Source organism: Mya arenaria, chromosome 16, assembly GCF_026914265.1.
Source record: "Mya arenaria isolate MELC-2E11 chromosome 16, ASM2691426v1".
Taxonomy (NCBI): domain Eukaryota; kingdom Metazoa; phylum Mollusca; class Bivalvia; order Myida; family Myidae; genus Mya; species Mya arenaria.
Window position 1 is genome coordinate 29,125,923 of NC_069137.1, and position 21,008 is coordinate 29,146,930.

Below are 21,008 nucleotides of genomic sequence, written 5' to 3' on the forward strand. Positions count from 1 at the left end.
AGGTATTTTGAGCATTTATTATGTTAATTTTCACACTTAAATGATATAATATATGTTCAAAATATAATTTTTCTATTTTCACAGGTCACACCTACAGTCTACGTGAGTTCAATGAGGCTCAGTTTACACAGTTGAGCGAAGTTGCGGGTCGATTGATGGAGTTCCGAGACCTTGTTAAGGAGGTGGTTAGATCCGCGTGTAGAACAGCCCTGCTGGAAGCTGGATTCACACCTGATGATTACTTCTACGATGGAGGGGAAAGCCCTGGTATTACAATTTGAGAAAATATTTCATGACAATATTACATATTTTGCAATATTTAGTAGCTTTTCCATTGATTGGCCACAACATGTAAGTTCAAATAGAAGCAATTTTTGTTCTATATTATGGAGGATAAGTAATTTAGGTTTGCATTTGTTTTTTATACTTACCAGTTCTGAAAGCAGCTAAATGTATAGCTAGTAATAACTCAATTTTAATTCAAATGGAAATGTCAAGAGATGAGGTGACTTAAGATAATGATCATTTCTTATATCGAAAGTGAAAGTGAAAGTGAACAATCAAAATCTAAGTGCTTAAAGTATCAACCTCTTGTGATGTGAAAAGAGCAATTGAAACTCTCTGTGTTTTATATACTCCAAAATTGTAAGATAATTGATAATTTGATAAGTATTATTTCATTTTTATTTTTTTTATTAAAGGTGAGTTTGGTGGAGCCCCCGGAACAGCCTCCAGTTACCTCATGCAGAGCAACTACGACATGGATATCTACGGTGAGGCCCCTGACAAGATGACGTACACCGAACAGGCAAACAAGAGAGAGCACTGTAAAAGGCTTACTTGGTAAGTTATCTCCCTTGGCTTTATTTTGTTATTTTAAGCAAGAATAAAAATAATTTCAGTTAAAGGCAAAAATGTTTTATGTAATTAGAAAAATGAAGTGTTGTTTTTTTACTTTCAATAGTAAATTTTAACATTTTTATTTCAAATTCCAGCTTTATCCGCCTGGCTGATTACCTGATAGTGAATACAATGCACGTGCTGGCCGTCAACTCTGTCTCCACACTGCTTAACTACCTGACGGAACAGCTTCAAAACACGCCTACCCTGGCCCAGATACAGGGGCTGGAGGACGAGAACCAGGAGGAAGGAGGGAAGACGGAGGAAGAAAAGGTAGGGCTCCTCCCACATTCCAACCATCATATCCTCATCAGCATTTGACATATCAAAAAATTGGGTTTTTGCGAAAATCTTTATCAAATCCTGGCTTTTCGTGAATTTTTTTTTTACCATCTGTTCACTGAAAGCTGGGCTTTTTGTGGCATTTTGCACTTTAGTTACTTAAAAACTGATTGAGAATTATTCAACACATTTTTTTTCTTTAAATTAACTTCAAGATAATGAATTGTTTTCTGTGTGTATGTTCGCACAATGCACATACTATTGTCACATCATCATCGTCATCATTGTCATTATCATCATCGTCATCAAATCATTCCTGTGTAATCAATACTTTCTGTTTTTTTAAATCAACAAACTGATTTTTTTTTCTTTTAAATGTATTATTATAATACATTTCTTTGGAAATTCATGTTTGTTTTTATGCATAGTAATTTATTTTTGCAGCCACTCGTTTCTATAATTTTTTCTAATATAATGTACAATTGTAACCAGAAAAAAGGCGGTAAACCATCACAAAAAGATAACGACGAAAGTTCCGATAAAAATAAAGAAAAAGAGGAAAAGGTTGAAGAGGTACCCAAAGTAGACCATTTAATCCTAAGTAGAAATGAGGCCAAGTAGAAACTGGGAAGAAGCTAGAATATCCATTACTTAGCTAGTATCATAATTAAAATCCTTGTTCAGGGATATTTTTTAAGTTAGAGGCTTAAATTTTATATCTTATACTGCTTATATTTTTTATTAATTCTTTATCTTAATATATTTAAAGGATTTCGTTTTCTGGATTATAATTATAAATTAGTTGACTCTGTTTTATGAGGCAAGGCTGATGATTGGCAAAAATCAACATTATAAAACAACTTCAAGTGAAATGTTGCTTATATGTTTAAAATTTCTGTAAAAAAAAATCATCTCTTTTTTATCTTTAATCTGTAAAAGCATTTTTTGTAGAACAGCTAGTTACCTATCATTCTCTGATATCAGAATTTTTCATTATGTTTTCTACATTTCAGAAAGTAGCTTTATTTTTTCGATTTTCCCATAAACCCCCCCCCCATTTTACTTCATCTAGTATTGCTAGTAATTTAGAAATAATATGTGAAACATACGCTATAATAATGATAACATAATTATATATATATATATATATATATACTTACAATACATTATCATGTATTTTCACAGTAATACCGACATGTTAATAATCAATAGGTCAACAATCAAATATTTTGACAATCTTATATTTTAGTTTAAAAAATCACTTATAAAGCTTATGTGGGCAAGTAAAATAACTGTTGTAGTGAAGTTTACCCTTATTTCCCCCAAATCTGAGTATATAAGTAAGCTACCAAAATTTAAATGTAAAAAAACCCAATTCTTTGTTTATTATGTTTTTTAAATTCGTACCTTTTTATTTTCAAAGGAGACATATCTTGGTGTTGTGTTTTTATCTAATGTTAAGCCAACCTGAAAGCTCACATAATATTATTTTTCCAAGCTTTCCCTCAAAAAAAATAATCAACAAAACATTTAGATTAGCCAAAACTGGGCAGGCGCTGTTAACTTTTATAGTTAAGTTTTTGTAGAAGTTTCCAAAAATAGAGTAACGAGTCTTATTTAAAAAAAAAATGAACTGAATGTTAACACATTCTAAGATAATATTTGAATGTCAAGACTTGTATGCACTTGATTGAATGATTGTCATATAAGTTATACAACTGTAAGTATATAGTCACATGTATACAAAAGTTGAAGATGTGGAAAGGGTTACTTTCACAGTGTTCATAGTTCGGCAACGATGTGAATGGCTGTATTTTGATAAAAAATGGGCTGATTGTTCAGAACCTTGTTAAAGTTAACAATGTGATTTAAAACAATGTGGTTAACTTTTAAACGTGACATATTTGATAATTTGCTCACATGTTCTAATTTAAACAAGTACAGGTGAAAAGCTGTCTCAAATTGTGTTAGAAATACAGCAGATTTTAAACGTATCCATTAATCTTCCAGAGCAGTAACATTTGAAATTTTACAATGATGACTATAACAGCATTGATACTTTAACACAGTTCTGAATAGTCGGCCTTAATTCTTAGCCAAACCACACTTTCATTGTAATTTCCCTGTTTGAATTCATTTTATCCTACTTTCATTGTTTCTCCATTAAGTCAGCAGATGAAGCATCTATCAGTAAAAGCAATACCAATAGTGATAATACGGTAACTTTTGTCACAAGTCACAATTTCTACAAACTTGTCATGCCAAAACTTGTAGTGGTATTGGTTACATGATTTTGTCCTTTTCATATAGAAAAAGGATTATGAGGGTTCTCATCTGGGACTGTATAAATAAACAAAGCAAGTTTGTGGACAATTCTATTTTGTTTCAATTATTTCTACATCAGTTGAGGTTTATTGATAATAACTAATTGTTTAAGATACAAAAAGCTTTTTTTTGCTGAGAGATTTTTTTGTCTTATATCATCACTTAAGGATGGAACGGGGACAAGATTCCAAAATAATGTTTCATTCCTTAAAATAATTTTGCATCTTCTGTGATGCCAAAAACTCCCATTTATATTAATCAAAGACAAATGGTAAATTGTGAAATGGCCATGTGTCTACAATGAGTCTTGGCAATTTATTTAAAAAGTTGTATGGCTTATTAGTTCTTATTTTCCTGTTTTAAGTACTTGTTGGACATTTTGAGATAACAGTTTATGGTTTTGTTTTTGTTAGAAACAAATATAATATAATAATTTATTCCTGTCAACAATGTTAACATACTGTCCCCACTTTCTAATGCTGAAAAATCAATCATTACTTTCACAGTATTCTCCATACGTTGCATGGAGAAGTATGTTCTTGATACAACAAAGAATATAACAACCTTTTCTTTACATGAATAACCAATAATTATGTCCCTGTAAACATTACTTAACCCTTTTAATGTCAAAGAAAGAAACATGATTAATGTCCCTTTTAATAAATCTAAAACATTTACCTTCTTTTCAATGTAGTACTAACCAAGAGTAATGTCCCCTTTTTCATAAAACTTTAAGTATAATTACCTCCCTTTTCTATACAGGACGAGGATGAGATCCCAGTGTTACCTCCCTTGTACATCACAGAGTTTGTTCTGGAGCCGAACCAGCTTCTGTTCTCCCCCGATATTGAAGAGTTCCAGGAAGGGATTGCTGAGGTGATAAAGAGATTCCAGGATGCAGTCTTGAGCGTCCAAAACCTTGTCCCAGACACTTATTTTGATGCTTTCACAAGGTTTGTGTTTTTTGCATTTCTTTCAATTTTTGGTATTCTCTTATTTTTTGGTGTTTTTATTCAAACGTTAGAGCTCAAGCTGGACATTGTTGTAGTTAATTGGCTCAAATAAGTAAAGAAATAGGATTTGATTCATTTTCTGTGTGTTTATAAGATACCATTTTGGTTTACTTTCAACCCTGTCATGTACATCTATTTTGACAAAAATGTATTACATAATTATCTATAGATGCCTTTATATATGTTTAATCTCTAGAAAAATGTCCCTGTTTTGTTATTTTCACCCCTCATCGATTTAGACATCAACCATTTATCGTTCATTGTGATGATTTATTTTTAGACCGATCATCAACAATAAGTTTGAAGAGAAGATGTGCGGGGAGGGACCAAGTCTTTCCACCATGTTTGAGGATGATAAACACCTGCAGACAATCATACACTCCATCAGGGTAAGACTTGCTAGAGATCCAAACCTTAGTTTTAGTAGGGATGTTTTATTTTATGACCAGAAATGGATGCTTGTACTGTAAACTAAAAGAACCTAAAACAATTATCAGTAGTTTTGGTGATAATTGTATTTGGTTATTTCTTGTCCACCATTACGAATAGGGCATACACATTATGATATAGAATGTGTATCCTTATTAAGGCTCTTAATCATGATCAGGCTGCCTCACTCAAATGTCTAGAAAGATAAATTCACCAATGAAAGAAACATCTTTGAAATGCAAATCTACTGGAATGTTTAGTTCAAAAACTTTTGTACAGTTGTAAATTCTACCTCAATCAGAAGTTATTTTAAAACTTATCCTGTACTTTTTTCCTCAATCAGGAGGCGATCACAGCTGCCTTTAGAGCTGCCAGCCAGTATGCAGACACGTTTGAGACACACCGAGAATTCTACAAGGAAAATGAGAGTACTGATCTTGATGTTGTCAGGAATGAAGACCATGGTAAGAGACTACTTGCTACTGAAATAACATGCAACAAGTGCCAAAAAATGGCTACTGGAATAACATGCAGTAAGTGCCAAATACTGGCTACTGAAATAACATTCAGTGAGTGCCAAATACTGGCTACTGGAATAACATTCAGTGAGTGCCAAATACTGGCTACTGAAATAACATTCAGTGAGTGCCAAATACTGGCTACTGAAATAACATTCAGTGAGTGCCAAATACTGGCTACTGAAATAACATTTAGTAAGAGCCAAATACTGGCTACAGAAATAACATTCAGAAAGTGCCAAATAGTGGCTGCTGAAATAACATTTAGTAAGAGCCAAATACTTGCTACAGAAATAACATTCAGAAAGTGCCAGATACTGAAATAATGTGTTGATTAATATAAATGGCTAAAGGCCAGCTTTACAAAGTTAAAAAAATATTGATAAGGCTATTATTTATACTAGGAGTACTTATTTGGATGTTGTCAGGAGCAAAGACAATGTTTATAAGATACTACTGAGCACTGAGAACATAACTAATGTACATAACTTATGTACAATCCATGGGCAACACAAATTAGCGGAGCTTGTCAAGTGGAACAAGTGAAAACCATTTTGTTAATGGAGAGAGATACTTATTTCAGAGGTTTCCTGGTTCAGTGAGGCTCTGGAGCGTTACTACGGGCAACGCAAGCTTGCTGAGCAAATTAAGGAGAAGCGACCAATCGGAATGCTGCTGGTTGATGGTACAAACATGAAGAAACTGATCATTCCTTCACCTCTCAGATGTCTTGATGTAAGTTCTAGAATTTAATATACATCAATTATTACTGAATTGGAACTTAAGTACAAGCTGCCAGGGAGGAATGATAGAAATAAGAGAAGACAAATATTTGCATGTTTTAATAACTAATTATTTCACCTCTGGTATGTCATTAAGTAAGTTTTTGTTTTTTGCAACCCTATCGACTCTCAGTGTGTGAATAACTTTCTAAACCTTATAACATTCTCATTTAGCGCTCAAATAGCTGACAGACTTTAGTTATATCATTTCCCTTGTTAGGTCGTGAATGACATGCTACCAAAACTGGCTCGCAAAGAGGTGGACAGACTCATTGCAGAGTTACAGGATGCCCAGTTTAGACTGGAGAGCGTACCCAGTACCACCATTGAGTTTGTGAAGTCTCTCACCTTCCTGGATGAAGTACAAGTCAGGGTAAGTAACTCTTTGATTTCAAGAAAGATAACTATTTAAGTTTGAATTGGATAGCTTACCAAGCACCGCTAACAAGATTCTTTGGCCTCCCTGGATGAAATCAGGGTGTTCAAGAAGGGAAACTATCAAGAAAACTAACTCTTGAAGAAGTAGACAAAGATACTTTAAAGAAGAACAAATTATTCAAATGCCTGTTAAGGTCTGATTGCGTTACTTTTAAATTTAAGTGATGTTCATCTTTAATTCCGGTTTACACAATTATTTTAGGGAACCAAATATCAAAGTAATTTCAGGTAGAGAAATTGCACAACTTAATAAAATATGTTCTCAAAATATTATTTCTTTTTTTTTTATGTCTCTTGAATGAAATGTGTAATATGTTATTTGATATAATTAGACATATATTAGCCACATCGCATGATTTTTGGCCTTTGGTCATAATAATTACAAATGAAATCATAAAAAAGGGGGTACTATCAAATTCAATCTATTTTAAAGGGAGATTATTCATATTAAAAGGGAGACAATTTGTCATGTATATATTTCAGATTGAGCCACTTGAAAAGGAATCCATGATTGTGAAGGACATGTATGACCTGATCGATGTATTCCAAGTTCCAACACCACTGGAGGACTTTGCTGTTTACCAGGTTTGAAAATCTTTTATATTATTTTTAAAACCCGTATAGATTTAATCCCATTTAGACCCAGCCCCCAATTATACGAAAATGTTAATAATAGGTCTTATAGACAAAGCCTTTGCTATGCATGACATGAATATCTATATGTTCTGCACTTATACAGAAAATTTGTTAAATTATATATTAAATACCTTAAAAGAATTTAAAACCAATTTCAGACTTTGGGCCCAAGCATCACAAATGTCCGCAATGCTATAGACAAATCCCTGGCAGACCGTGACGCCAACATCGACCGATTCTGCACCCATCTGGACAAGGACATCGCGGAACTCGCCAAGGAAGTGAAAGAAGTCAAACAGGAGGCACAGGTATAATACTTTTTGTGGTTGGATTCTTTTGAGATTTAGACTACTATTAGTACTAAGTATTTGATTTGTAAAGTTTATTTTTCATGGATTATCATCAACATTTCAATTTTACGTCTTTTAAAATTAAAGAGCAAAATGTGTCAGTGATCAAAATGAGTCAGAAATGAAGTCAAATTCTTCATCGATACGTCATTTTATATTAATCTGCTCTTGAATTTGTGCATTTATTTTTCTATGAATTAAATGGATCCTGTGCCTTGTTCACAAAATTCAGCTCTCTGCTTTCATGAAAGGTTTGTACAGGTCATTTCATGCATCTGATTTAAACAAATACATAATGCACATTTGTGAGCCAGAAGAATGTATAACTATTGATTGTCATATAATGATGACCTATGTTTTGTGTAATTCCCAGAATCCAATCATCCTTGACGCAAACGCAGACAAGGAGAAGGTGAAACAGGTCCTGAAGAAGCTGCTGACTCAGATGGACGACTTACAAGAAAGGGCGTTCACCTACAAGTCATACCAGAAGAACTTTAAGGTAGATTAAAGATGAATTCACTACAGGGCACACATGTGCGCATTATAGATTTAGAATTATGAACACTCAATTTTTTTAACTTCTTTACTTTTTTACGCCATTTCCTGAAATATTAATGACCTTTTCTAATTCAGAATTTTCTTAAATTATTTCAACAAAGCCCTTCACTCAATAAGATTGGAGCAAAAGTGAACTGAGCATTTAACTTTATTGATCTTTACTTTTCAGCTGTTTTTACATAGTTTAAAAACAAACAAGGACGCTGGCCAAATAATTGTACAGTATTATATTGATATGCTGTATATCAGTTCTTGTACTGTGAATCATGGCTGTTACATATAATAGCGTATTGTGGATTGTTTCAATTTCGTGCCAATTTTTGCAAATCATCGAGGTTGTAGATTGTAAGCAATGGTTAAGGGTTGTTAGTGTGTACTTAGAAAAAATAAATGGTTTGATGCGACGCAGTATATTTTGTGTAAGTACATACTAACAACCTTCAGCCTTTTTAGTGGTCTGCATATTACTGTGTAAACCACCCACTTAGTGGGCCAGCCACTGTTCATATCTACCAGTTTACTTGATTTAAATCAATAAAAGGCTGACTGCTGATCTACTAAAATAAATCTATTTTCAATTGTGAATACTGGATGCCTTCTGATTGGACAAAAATATGTTGATCACTAAATCTAATACAGTAGAAATTTACCAGTGTCCGTAAATGATCATTCCATTGCACACAAAAATAGTCTCTGCAGAAATAGCCAATTTAATTAAATGTGATAAAAGGAGCTGACAAATTTAAAACAATCTATATTATTCTACTGTAAATTGTATTTGGACAGTGGTATTTCATTGTGATATTTGTAAAAAAGATATTGTATTGTGCATAAAATTATGAATGGTTGTTATGCCATTATATATTTTATTGTATGGTGCCTGAGATATAGAGTAAATGTCAACATGTCAAAAAATGTACATTCCGTATTTGTTGTGTGACATTGCTTTTAGTGTAGTTAGAATGGTTAGCTGTGACAGGTACACGTACACAGATGTCATCAATTGCTGTGGCAAAAACTGTTTCCAATTCCACCATTCTTTAAATAATGATAGAAGGTCTTATCGTTTGATATTAATTTTATCAGAAACTTTCTTGTGGCTTTTAATTACCACATAGACTAAATACATGTTTTATCACATGTTGATTGCATCATGCTACTATATATAAGTTGATACATTCTGTTACTATATATAGGTTGAGGTGACCAAGTTTGATGCCCTGGAAGAAGCACACGCAGAACTGAAACTGAAGGACCTGCTGTGGAATGCCATCGATGAGTGGGACGGACTCCTGACAGACTGGACACAGGTATGAGCATATGAAAAACATATGCTAACTTCTAAGATGACCTTGTTAAACATATTTAAAACATGCTAATTTAATGCCAGGTATAAGCATATGTAAAAAATATGGTTATTTCTATGAGTCTATACACAAAGCCTGGTATAAACACACGTAAAACACATGGTTATTTCTTAAATGACCTGATATAAACATAATTAAAACTCAATGGAACTTCCTAAATGACCTGGTATAATTAAATGTAAAACACATTGTAACTTCTTTGATGACTTGGTATAAACATGAAAAAAGATAAAATGTATAGCATGTTTATTGATAAACAAGAGTTCAAATCAGATATTGGAGTTTATATCGTATTATTTAAAAACAATTTTCATTTCTGATCATTTCTGATTATAGATTTAAGACAAGGAATAAGCATATGTAAAACACAAAAACATGATTTTGTCCATGATTCTCATCACATAATTATGTTGTTTATACTACAGGTTGGCTTTGAAACATTGGACCCTGAGGGCATGAACACTACAACAATGAAATATGCCAAGTCTGTAATGCAGCTGGAAAAGGGCTTACCTCCAAATGCTGTTGTCCCAAAACTGAAGGAAAAGGTCGAGCTTATGAGAGAGAGGGTAGGTAACTCATGGGGAAAGTATATAAGGCTGGGGAAAAGTTTGCATTCAAATGGTGTGGTGCCTAAACTGAAGGAAAACATTGAGGTTATAAGAGAAATGGTCAAGAGAAGAAAGTGTGGGTTATTGTTTTTGGATTGAAGGATAAGTTGTTGAAAAATTGACTAATAATGTAATCGTAGAGAATGGTAGATAAAAAAACATGGAAACGAGTATGTTATCATTAGGTGTAAGTAAATAATGACATATAAAATTAAATTATGAATCCATAATTTAAAATAATTCATGGAGAGAAATATTAAAGAACTCATTGAGGAGGGAAGTTATTCATTCTTTGTAATCACATAATTCCAGTTGCCAGTGATTACAGACCTGAGGAACCCTTGTCTCAAACAGCGTCACTGGGATATCATAGAAAACACGTTAGAGTACAAGTTCACCCCCGAGGACCCGCTCACACTTGGCAAGCTCGTGGACATTAATGCCTTTAAACAAGCTGAGACGCTGCAGGAGATATCTGGTCAAGCAAGTTCCGAGGCCAGCTTGGAAGGAATTCTGAGGAAGGTAAGATAAGATAAGACTTGTGTTAAGTCACTAGACAGCTACAGACAATAAATACTAGCTTGTATGAGCTTTTATATGTGATTGTATGACACTTTGCTTTCCGGTCCTGAGATTAATTATCTTATATTATATTTAGTTATTCATGGATAAGTTATGAGCACACAACGGCTCATATAAATAATGGTATACTTTTTAATACTAAATATGTCAAAAGCATGCAAAATGGGATTATTTGATCCAGGTCTCAGAAAATTGTTGAAAATTTCCCTGAATTTATATTATTAATACATTCAGTAAGAGAATCATAGTAATAGGTCAATCTAAAAATATAATAATAATGATATGAATCTTTAAATAGTTATGAAATAACATCAATTTCCCTAGGTTGAGGACTCATGGAAAGCCACTGAGTTCACAGTCTTGCAACACAAAGATTCGAAGGATGTTTTCATCCTTGGCGGGACGGACGATATTCAACAGCTACTGGATGACTCGAATATCAACATTGCAACCGTCGCCAGCTCCAGACACGTGGGTCCTATCAAGTCCAGGGTCGATGAATGGCAGAGACAGTTGGACCTGTTTGGAAAGACTCTGGTAAGTTTTTTGACCATACAATGTCAGGTTATACACTACTGATATATTTTCAGAATTTAAAAAAAAATCTTAATATGAGGTCAAAGAGTTCATTTTCTGCTCATCATATATTAATAGTTAGCCGCTTTGACAATACTCAAGCAGAAAATATTCCAAGCTGCAACATTAATCAACACTATACTTGTTGTTGTTTTTCCACAGGATGAGTGGCTGAATTGCCAGAGAGCTTGGTTGTACCTCGAGAGCATATTCTCTGCCCCCGATATTCAGCGCCAGCTGCCGGCAGAGGCCAAGATGTTCATGCAGGTCGACAAATCATACAAGGACATCATGAGGAAGGTCAATAAAGTACCATCTGCTATCCGTGCAGGCACACAGCCAGGTTAGTAATTGAACTTAAGGTTTGTATTGCCCCCTTTGATCAACCTAGGGAGAGCATGTGGCTTTAAAATTGTTGATTTGTCAAATGGTCAGCAAATCATTACCTAGTGCAAGTTAAGTTTTGATGATAAACCCATACTTGATTGCATGTATGTTTGTAAATTTATTGAAACAATGATATGCACTTTATAACTCATAACTACTTGTAACTTGTGCTCAATTGTGAAACCAATCAACCATTTGAATTGTATGTTTACATTTTCAGGGTTACTCGAGACATTCCAGAACAACAATGCACTGTTGGACCAGATTCAGAAATGTCTGGAGGCGTACCTGGAGTCCAAGAGAGTCATTTTCCCGAGGTAAATTTAAGTGAATTCATAAAAATATATTAAAAGGTATCGGGAATCATTTTTCCTTGAGATTCACAGTTAGATGTATCCCTATTATCGATGGCTACCACTGCTTTCCCCAAACCGAAAATTTTGATCACCACACAAATTAAATCACAAAATTACAAAGTTATCCCAAAGACTACAGAAAGTGTAACCCACAAATAAAAAACATTAATGCTTAAGTTCACAAAACATTAACCCACAAACTTTCTTAAGTAGCTCTAAAAATCATCTGTTATGTTTCATGTCTATTTAAAGGTACACACAAAAATTAAAAGATTACCCATGATGTTTCAGATTCTACTTCCTGTCCAACGATGAACTGTTGGAGATTCTCGCTCAGACCAGAAACCCATTGGCTGTACAGCCTCATCTCAGAAAGTGCTTTGACGCTATTGCCAAGCTGGAGTTTGGAATTCAGCAGTCAGATGGAAAATCCACACCTGAAGGTCTGTCCTAAATTTCTTTGTGCATATTTATTTAATTTAGGTATTACACCCATCTGAAATTACGATTTTTGGTAACATGGAAATATTGATGTTTCTTTATTGTGTGGGGTTTCAGCTATTTAATTAATACATCTAGGTCTGTGGCTCAGATAGAATAGCTTAAATTAAAGTGAACAAATCATGAACATTCCAAAGAAGCTCTATGTAAAGAGCTTTTGAGTCAACTAGAATGTTTCATGGCATTTCTTCCTTGCCATATTTTGAACTTTCTTTTTTCAGGAGAGCCTCATGAAATTCAGTATAGCAATGACATCCTGGCAATGATCTCCCCGGAGAATGAGAAGGTCTCCCTCGGCAAGGTAAACTTCATAACATAAGATCATGTTTGATACAAAAGTGTTAGTTCAAGTAAGCAAGGGGCATTTAACACCCAATATAAGCTCTGTAGAGCTTGTAAACAAACAACAACCTGGTTCTGATCTCCCTCAGAGAATGAAAACGTCTCCCTTTGAAAAGTAAATTTCAAAACATAACGTTAGATGGACTAGTTTTATTTCAAATAAGCATGGCAAATAACACACAATATAAGCTCAGTAGAACTTTTACGTCAATAACAACTGGAGAATGTTATGGAAAGGTAAATATTAAAAGATAAAATAAATTTGACAGACAATTAATAATTATACATGAAACAGTTTGTTTGAGATTGAATGTATCAAAAAGTTCTGTTCCCTTAATAAACATACAAAGGATTTTCTTGAATGTTTCCACTTGCTGTACTTATTGTGTCTGTGTTGTAAGTTTGTGTAGCCCACAAGAGGGTATTTGCTGTATTCAATAGAATTTACTTGCTTGCAAATATTTTACATACGCTGTTTTATCTATTAGGCGAGATTTCCATGTTTCACATATGCTGGTGTATCCATTACAGGGCCTGAAGGCGAGAGGAAATGTTGAGGAATGGTTGGGCAAGGTGGAGGAAGGCATGTTCTCAAACCTCCGCAAACTGACCAAGTCTGCTATCACCGACTTTGAAAGAAGGCCACGATCAGAATGGGTCGTCTCCCATTGTTCACAAGTATGTATTTGATTTTATTAGAAATTTCTACTATATAAATAAAATATAAAATATGACTTGTGTGTTAAGAATATTTATGCACTGTAATTTATTTTGGCTAATAGATTCAGTTTTCCATTTATAATTCATGTTTAAGTGTAACTAGGTCAAGTTACCAAATTTCCAATTTTACTTTCCCATGTTTCGGAATGTATTTTTCCTTGTTTCACAATTTGATTTTGCATATTTCTTAATTTAATTTCCTATTTTTCCCTTTCTTATTTTCCCATCTTTCCCTGTTAAATTCCTAATGTTTCCTGGTGTTATTTTCCAGTCTTTCCCAATTAAATTCCCCATGTTTTCTAAAGTTGTTTTCCCATGTTTCACAATGTTATTATCCCATGTTTCCCAAAGTTATTATCCCATGTTTCCCAATGCTAGTTTCTCAATGTTCATATCTGATGATTCACAAGTTTAGCTCACCAACATTTTCTGTGTTTTTCCAGGTTGTGTTGACAGTTTCCCAAATGGTTTGGTGCCGGGATGTCACCGAGATTCTAGAAGGAGATTATGACAGACTCGAAGGAATGAGGGAATTTGAGCAGAAAAATTTCAGGGTTTGTTTTCAATGAGATCTCTTTTGAAAAACTGTTTTGGTTATTTACTTTTACAGCTATAGCTTCATGTGGAATAGATGAAAGAAATAGTTTTATCTGATCATATGAAAGTACAAAATTTGTACTTATAGTTCATGCTGTTTTCAATTAACTTAGTCTGATAAAACAAACTGCAGTTTAGAAATAGAAAAAAAAAAGAATATTTAAAAATCTTAAAAAGAAGTGATGAAACAATCATGCAATGAATGGTAAGACAGGTGATTTCTTTATGTGTGCCTTGTACCTTTCAAGAGGCCTTTCTTAACTGAGTCACATAACTGGCCAGTAATCTTATATTTTTTATTTAATTATCAGGATTTGAATGAGCTTGCAGCCATTGTCCGTGGAGAGTTACCTGCCCTGTCACGTGCGATCCTCTGTGCCCTGATCACCATTGATGTACACGGCAGAGACATGATAACTGGCATGGTCAAAAGCAAGGTTAGCTATTTATAGTAACATGCAATTTTTAGTAACAGGTTATTTCTAGTCATTTTCTTAAAGTTAAATGGATATTTTTAGCATTATTTCATGTTGAGTAGTTGAAGAGTAAGTACTGATTTTAACTTGAAGTTGAACACAAAGTATATCGTTATGTATTGGGATACTTTTAGAAACATTTCTTGATGTAACATAAAATTCATGGGCATGTGGTGGTATGAAAGATATATTTTTTTCTCAATATTTTTATATTGACAGCCTTTGCTTTTAATTATTGACATCATTTTGCTTTTGAAGTGGTTTTACATGAATTTAAAAAAGAGTTTACTAACCCTTCAATGACAATTTTGTTAACCTTTTCGCTTTATTTGATATAATGATTGGTAACTTGTTTACCATGATCTGTCATACTTTTGAAAACACTCCATATATTTTTTCATCCATTCTCTAGCGTGTAAGTATATTTCACTACATATAGATGCATGTTTAGATTCGGAAAAAGATTGCACAGCCATATATTCATTATATACTCTCCAAGCTTCATATGTATGTTTTATGTATGGAATCTGGAACATGCAATATTGTATTGTATTATTAGACAGCACTCTGCTATAAGAGGTGTAAATGTTGTTAGATGGTGTCACCCACGAAGCATTGCAAACCACATAGGGGTTACTTTATCCTGCAGGATCATATGTGTCGGAAAGAATGTCAATGTCACGCTTCATTTTCTGATGAATCACTGGATGTGAAGTCTTCAAACTTGGCGTGCACATTAGCCATGGTTGATAGATGGCTCCTATTGATTTTAGGGTCAAGGTCAAGGTCATGGTGACCTTTACTAGAACAAAAATGGGAGCTTTTGTTTCTAATCATAACTTTTGAAGGACTTCAGACTTGGTTTGCACATTAGCCACGGTCAGAAGATGACTCCTATTGGTTTTGTGGTCAAAGGTCACAATTATAGGCACTCCTGACATGATAATTTAGAGTTTTCCTCTTTATTTTCCTAAATTACCGGTAGTAATTTTTCTATTTTTAGAATGTTCAATCGTATCTAGTCATCATTGATATAACAATCTTTTCTATAGTTTTTGGCCCAATATTTTATCTCATTTCATGACCATTTTGATATCATAGTAAAATGCTATTTTCTGCTATCCTAGCTATTTCATCTTTTGTGGGCAATCCCATCATTTTATTTAAGACTGATTAAAAAAAAAAATAAAGACAGAAAGTTTTTATGCCTGCATGTGTACCCTGCTATTGGCATCTATTGTCATGGACATATATTTACTAACATCTTGAGTCTGAGTATGAGTCACATGACTCAAAACTGCACATTTTATTGTTCAACAGCTGTTACAAGTGCAATAATGATAAAAATGGCTGTATCTTCTAGGTAGACACTAGCAAATATTAATGTATATAAAAGATATTTAGAAACATTTAAAAGTTCACATTTCTGTGTCAAGTCTCAGACTCAGACTCAAGATGGTTTTTTAGTGAATACGGCCCTTGATATTTTCAACCAATGTTTGCACAAACTACATTTAGATGTTCTCTCTGTTACATTGTACGGTAAGTAGAATGATAGTGTGGTTTTATATATCCATATACTGTAGATTGGTTGAAATCTGCAAAGGATTTATTTTCGGTCATATTTGCAAATTTCCCCACGACTGCAAATTAAAAAGTTTGCTGAACAAAGCCTTCAAATCACACATACTGTGTTAAAAGGATCAAGAATCCTTAAGGCAATGTGCAATAGTTAGTTTTATATTCAACTTTTGTAATAAATAGCGCATTTTATTTATTCTTCTGTGTATATGGTATCAGAAACTCTATGAAAAAAACCTATATTAATGACTTAATTTTCCAAATCAGAACATTTCAAGAAAAAATAATCAGTTATCATATCCCAGTTTGACTGGAATTCATTTTTCCCCATGTGTTTAGGTCTGACTTTGTGTTGACAGCTTATTGTTCCCATGTTCTAATGAGACTCTGTTAATTTCCCATTTTCCCCATGTTTTATATTGTTTCGCTGGATACTTCATATGCTCCCTGTGTTTCAATGTGACGCAGAGGGAAATTAAAATGTTTTAGTGTTTCTCAGTGGGAAATATTTATCTGTGTAGAACTCGTAAACCTTCATCACCATTTTTTTATTTTGACTCCATGGATAACACATATTTTTGCCATGTTTTAAAATTACTCCATGGATAACACATATTTTTGCCATGGTTAATATGTTTCCATGGATAACTTATATTTTTGCCATGTTTTAATATGACTCCATGGATAACTCATATTTTCCCCATGTTTTAGTATGACTCCCTGGATAACTGATATTTTCCCTATGTTTTAGTATGCCTCTGTGGATAACTCATATTTTACTAACGTTTTAGTGTGACTACTTGGATAACTCTTATTTTCCCATGTTATAGTGTGACTCGGTGGATATATCATATTTTTTTCACATTTTAGTGTGACTCCGTGGATAACTTTGAGTGGCAGAAGCAGCTACGTTACTACTGGGACACGGAGCTTGATAACTGTGTGGTCAAGATGTCCAACTCCAATTACATCTACGGATATGAATATCTTGGGGCATCTGCCAGGCTGGTCATCACACCTCTCACTGTAGGTTAAAGCCATAAGAAGAATCAATAGATGATAATTGTTAGTTTCAATGTAAGATCCCAATATATTTCACCGAGTGAATACTGAAAGCTAAATTTTCTAAAAAATATTTACTTTTGGTGTTCATGAAGGGAAATTTATTAAAATCTTACACTGAAACAAACAATTGTTCTTTTTATTATATGCCTAACTTGGATATAAATTACATTAAATTGTTATTTTTTTCAATGATATTATGCCAAAAGTGTAACGTCATTTTGGAAATGACCTGGTATTATGTTCCAGCCAGTGATTTATACATGAGAATGGGCTAAAATTTAAAAATATTGATGCTTATCAAAGCTTAAAGCTGTAACTGGTCAGTATCTTAGTATATTATTATATTGTTATAGTAATAACTCAGTATAATGTTAAATACAGAAACATTACCCACATTTTACATTCCATTGTACCAACTTCCCGATGTATAATCCTATATTTGCCATCAGTTTCCCATCACACTTTCTCATATATTTCCCAGGATCGTTGTTACCTGTGCCTGATGGGGGCACTTCAGCTTGACCTGGGAGGAGCCCCTGCTGGACCTGCAGGAACCGGTAAAACAGAAACAACCAAGGATCTCGCCAAGTCCCTCGCTAAACAGTGCGTCGTCTTCAACTGCTCCGATGGTCTCGACTACAAGGTATGTGGGATGGAAGTGATGGTTATTAGAATTTTATTTGAATATTCTACAGACACTTTTCAAAACACATATTGCTAAACATTTTATCACATGGTAAATGATGTGAATACTTCTTTCAAAAATATGTTTTGTGATGAATGAAGTTTTGTGTTGCTGCAGATGATGGGTCGCTTCTTCTCCGGTCTGGCAACCTCGGGTGCTTGGTGTTGCTTTGACGAGTTCAACAGAATTGACATTGAAGTACTCTCTGTGATTGCTCAGCAGCTGATCACCATCAGAAACGCCAAGGCTGCAAAGGTAAACAAAGGACAACTTCCTAAGTTAATAGTTTATACTTAACCTAGAACAGAAAAACCTTTTTGGTTAAGGCACTATGGTCTCTTTGATCTGTTCATCAGGAACCCTAAAGCCACAAAGGTAAACATGCACTTAATTTTTCTGTGTGAATGTTTTACTTAAGGCTATATGTATGTATATGTATATATATATTCTCTAGCCACACACTGAACTGTATTTTATTTGACAAAAAAAAAATGATTTCGTGTATATATGTTTTACGTTTTATGTCATTGAAATTAGGCTGTCCTTGGATAAATTATACTGACATGATATTGTTTGTTATAACACTGATCTCTCAAAATTAATATTAGAGGAAAGCTGACAAATATGGTGTTGAAAAGGTGAATGTAACATGATTTTGTGTAGTCAACATGATAATGTTGTGAAGTCAACATGTTTCTATTGTTAATCAATGAGGTTCGTGGTTGCCATGATCATGTTCTCCTGTCTGTGAAAAGAGTTTATATAGCTCAAATCACTGGCAATAAAACCATCTTCACATTTTTAAAAATGTTCATGTTGTATTCCTGTTGTCTATTGTAGCAATCCTTATTATTTTTAAATATGATGAAAACAAAAAGCTATACATTTTTTGTGTAGTAAGATATGTTCTGTTCTGCTCTTACTTTTTGATAATCAATAACCTTGCAATGATCTAAAGATCTAAATAAAACCTGATTTTAATTTTGAATTCACATATTTTTTAATTTTTAGTGGTTTAGATATGTTACCATGAACTTTCAAATGAAGAAAATAAAAACTAACATATAAGCTTTGCTCATGTGTATATAACTTAAAAATACACAAAAAACAACAAAACAGTTTTAGCTATTTTCAAATTTACAAACATTCCGACTAAGTTTCATGAAGACTAATACGAAAATGTTAAAATCACTGACATTTTTGTGTATATACTTTTCAGCTGCAACGATTCATGTTTGAGGGACGTGAAATAAAACTTGTGATGTCGTGTGCCGCGTTTATCACCATGAACCCAGGTTACGCCGGCAGAACAGAATTGCCGGATAATCTGAAGGCACTGTTCCGCCCTATTTCTATGATGGTGCCAGACTACAGTAAGTTTAGATAATATTGTGCTGTGTTTGTCACCTTGTACCTTGGTGATCCCGGTAGAACAGGACTTCAAGATAATATGAAAACCCTGTTCTTCCCAATGCTATGATTGCTCAAGACAGCATTAAGTTTAAATTATTATGCAGTGTTTATTACCAAGGACTGCAGTAAGTTTTGAATTCACTGCGTTCTAAGCAGACAATCAGAGCCTATAATTACATGCCCTCTTCTTTGTTTATAACCCTACATGACTTAATTGATTCATTTTGGGGAAATTAATCTTTTCCAGCCCTGATTGCTGAAGTGATTCTGTACTCTGAAGGATTTGAGTCTTCAAAAACTCTCGCCCAGAAGATGACACAGATGTACAAGCTGTGCAGTGAGCAGCTGTCACAACAGGTATGAATATTTTGGCAAGACAGAAAATGTACAACATTTGCTATGGCAGCTTTTGAACCAAGTGGTATTACCATAATTATTATCTGTAATGTGCACACATTGACATGTGAAATTTTGAGTTTTCCCTGTTTGAGACATTTCTTTTTATTTGAATGGTAATGGTAATGTTTCAAGATTACAACCAGATCAAAAAGAAGTTCTGATAACCCTCACTTCTTGGATGCATATAACTAAAGAAGTCATGTCATACTCTGTATTTAGCTGATGAGTAAAGATTTAAAATTTAATACAAATGTTTCAGGACCATTATGACTTTGGTATGCGTGCCGTGAAGTCTGTGCTGGTGATGGCGGGAGCGTTGAAACGACAGAATCCAGACAAGAAAGAAGACATTGTGCTCATCAGGGCCCTGAGGGATTCCAACCTTCCCAAGTTCTTGGCTCAGGATGCAATCTTGTTTCAGGTTTGTTTCAGGTTGTTTCTTGCTAGAGAATGTTTTTCAAGTTAAATGCTTGCATAAGCTTATGAACTATACAACCAACTCGTAAGTCAAAACTTGCATTTTGTCAATCAATGAATATAAGAGTTCTGAATAGATTGAAAGACACATTTGCTGACATATAAACAGACACATTACACTACCAGACATATTTATGATAATTAAAAACTTGGTATCAATACATTTGAAATGCTATTATTATATGCTATGTTTGTATTCCAGGCTATCCTTTCTGACTTGTTCCCCGGGGTTCACATCCCTGAACATGACTACGGTATTCTACAAGAGGAGATTGAAAGTATCATCGCGGAAAAGAACTTTGTTGTGTTGCCAACACAGGTGAAAAAGATCATACAGTTCTATGAAACTCTGGAGGTCAGACATGGCGTCATGTTGGTGGGACCGACAGGAGGAGGAAAAACAACAATTTACAAGGTAAGTGCTGGGATATAAACAGAGGGATGATACCAAACTTACAGGGTAATGGCTTCGTATTTCAGGAGTTTGCCTTTGAAATTCTGGTAAAAGTGTTATGTAAAAGTATCATTTAGTCCATATCTCACCAACCTCTCAATGTGTTTAACTTAAAATTACGCTTAATTATTAACAGACCTACTCAAATAAGAAGCGCTAAAGTCAAGTACACTGGCTTAAGGACA

The 21,008-nt window shown here is 33.9% G+C and overlaps 1 protein-coding gene across 1 annotated transcript in view; it reads left to right on the plus strand.

Annotated features, from left to right (window-relative positions):
* The window catches only part of LOC128222040 (dynein axonemal heavy chain 6-like), a 55,084-nt gene that overhangs the window by 5,865 nt on the left and 28,211 nt on the right, over positions 1–21,008 (plus strand). Inside the window, 29 exon segments of the mRNA XM_052930793.1 lie at positions 85–267; positions 702–843; positions 996–1,173; positions 4,270–4,460; positions 4,801–4,909; positions 5,293–5,413; positions 6,051–6,202; positions 6,470–6,622; positions 7,171–7,272; positions 7,482–7,631; positions 8,047–8,175; positions 9,431–9,544; positions 10,027–10,170; positions 10,525–10,734; positions 11,119–11,331; positions 11,533–11,713; positions 11,978–12,074; positions 12,405–12,556; positions 12,836–12,915; positions 13,488–13,634; positions 14,120–14,230; positions 14,585–14,710; positions 17,201–17,356; positions 17,877–18,038; positions 18,198–18,335; positions 19,300–19,453; positions 19,741–19,850; positions 20,152–20,313; positions 20,572–20,784. Of these exon segments, the coding sequence (XP_052786753.1) occupies positions 85–267; positions 702–843; positions 996–1,173; positions 4,270–4,460; positions 4,801–4,909; positions 5,293–5,413; positions 6,051–6,202; positions 6,470–6,622; positions 7,171–7,272; positions 7,482–7,631; positions 8,047–8,175; positions 9,431–9,544; positions 10,027–10,170; positions 10,525–10,734; positions 11,119–11,331; positions 11,533–11,713; positions 11,978–12,074; positions 12,405–12,556; positions 12,836–12,915; positions 13,488–13,634; positions 14,120–14,230; positions 14,585–14,710; positions 17,201–17,356; positions 17,877–18,038; positions 18,198–18,335; positions 19,300–19,453; positions 19,741–19,850; positions 20,152–20,313; positions 20,572–20,784 (4,280 nt within the window).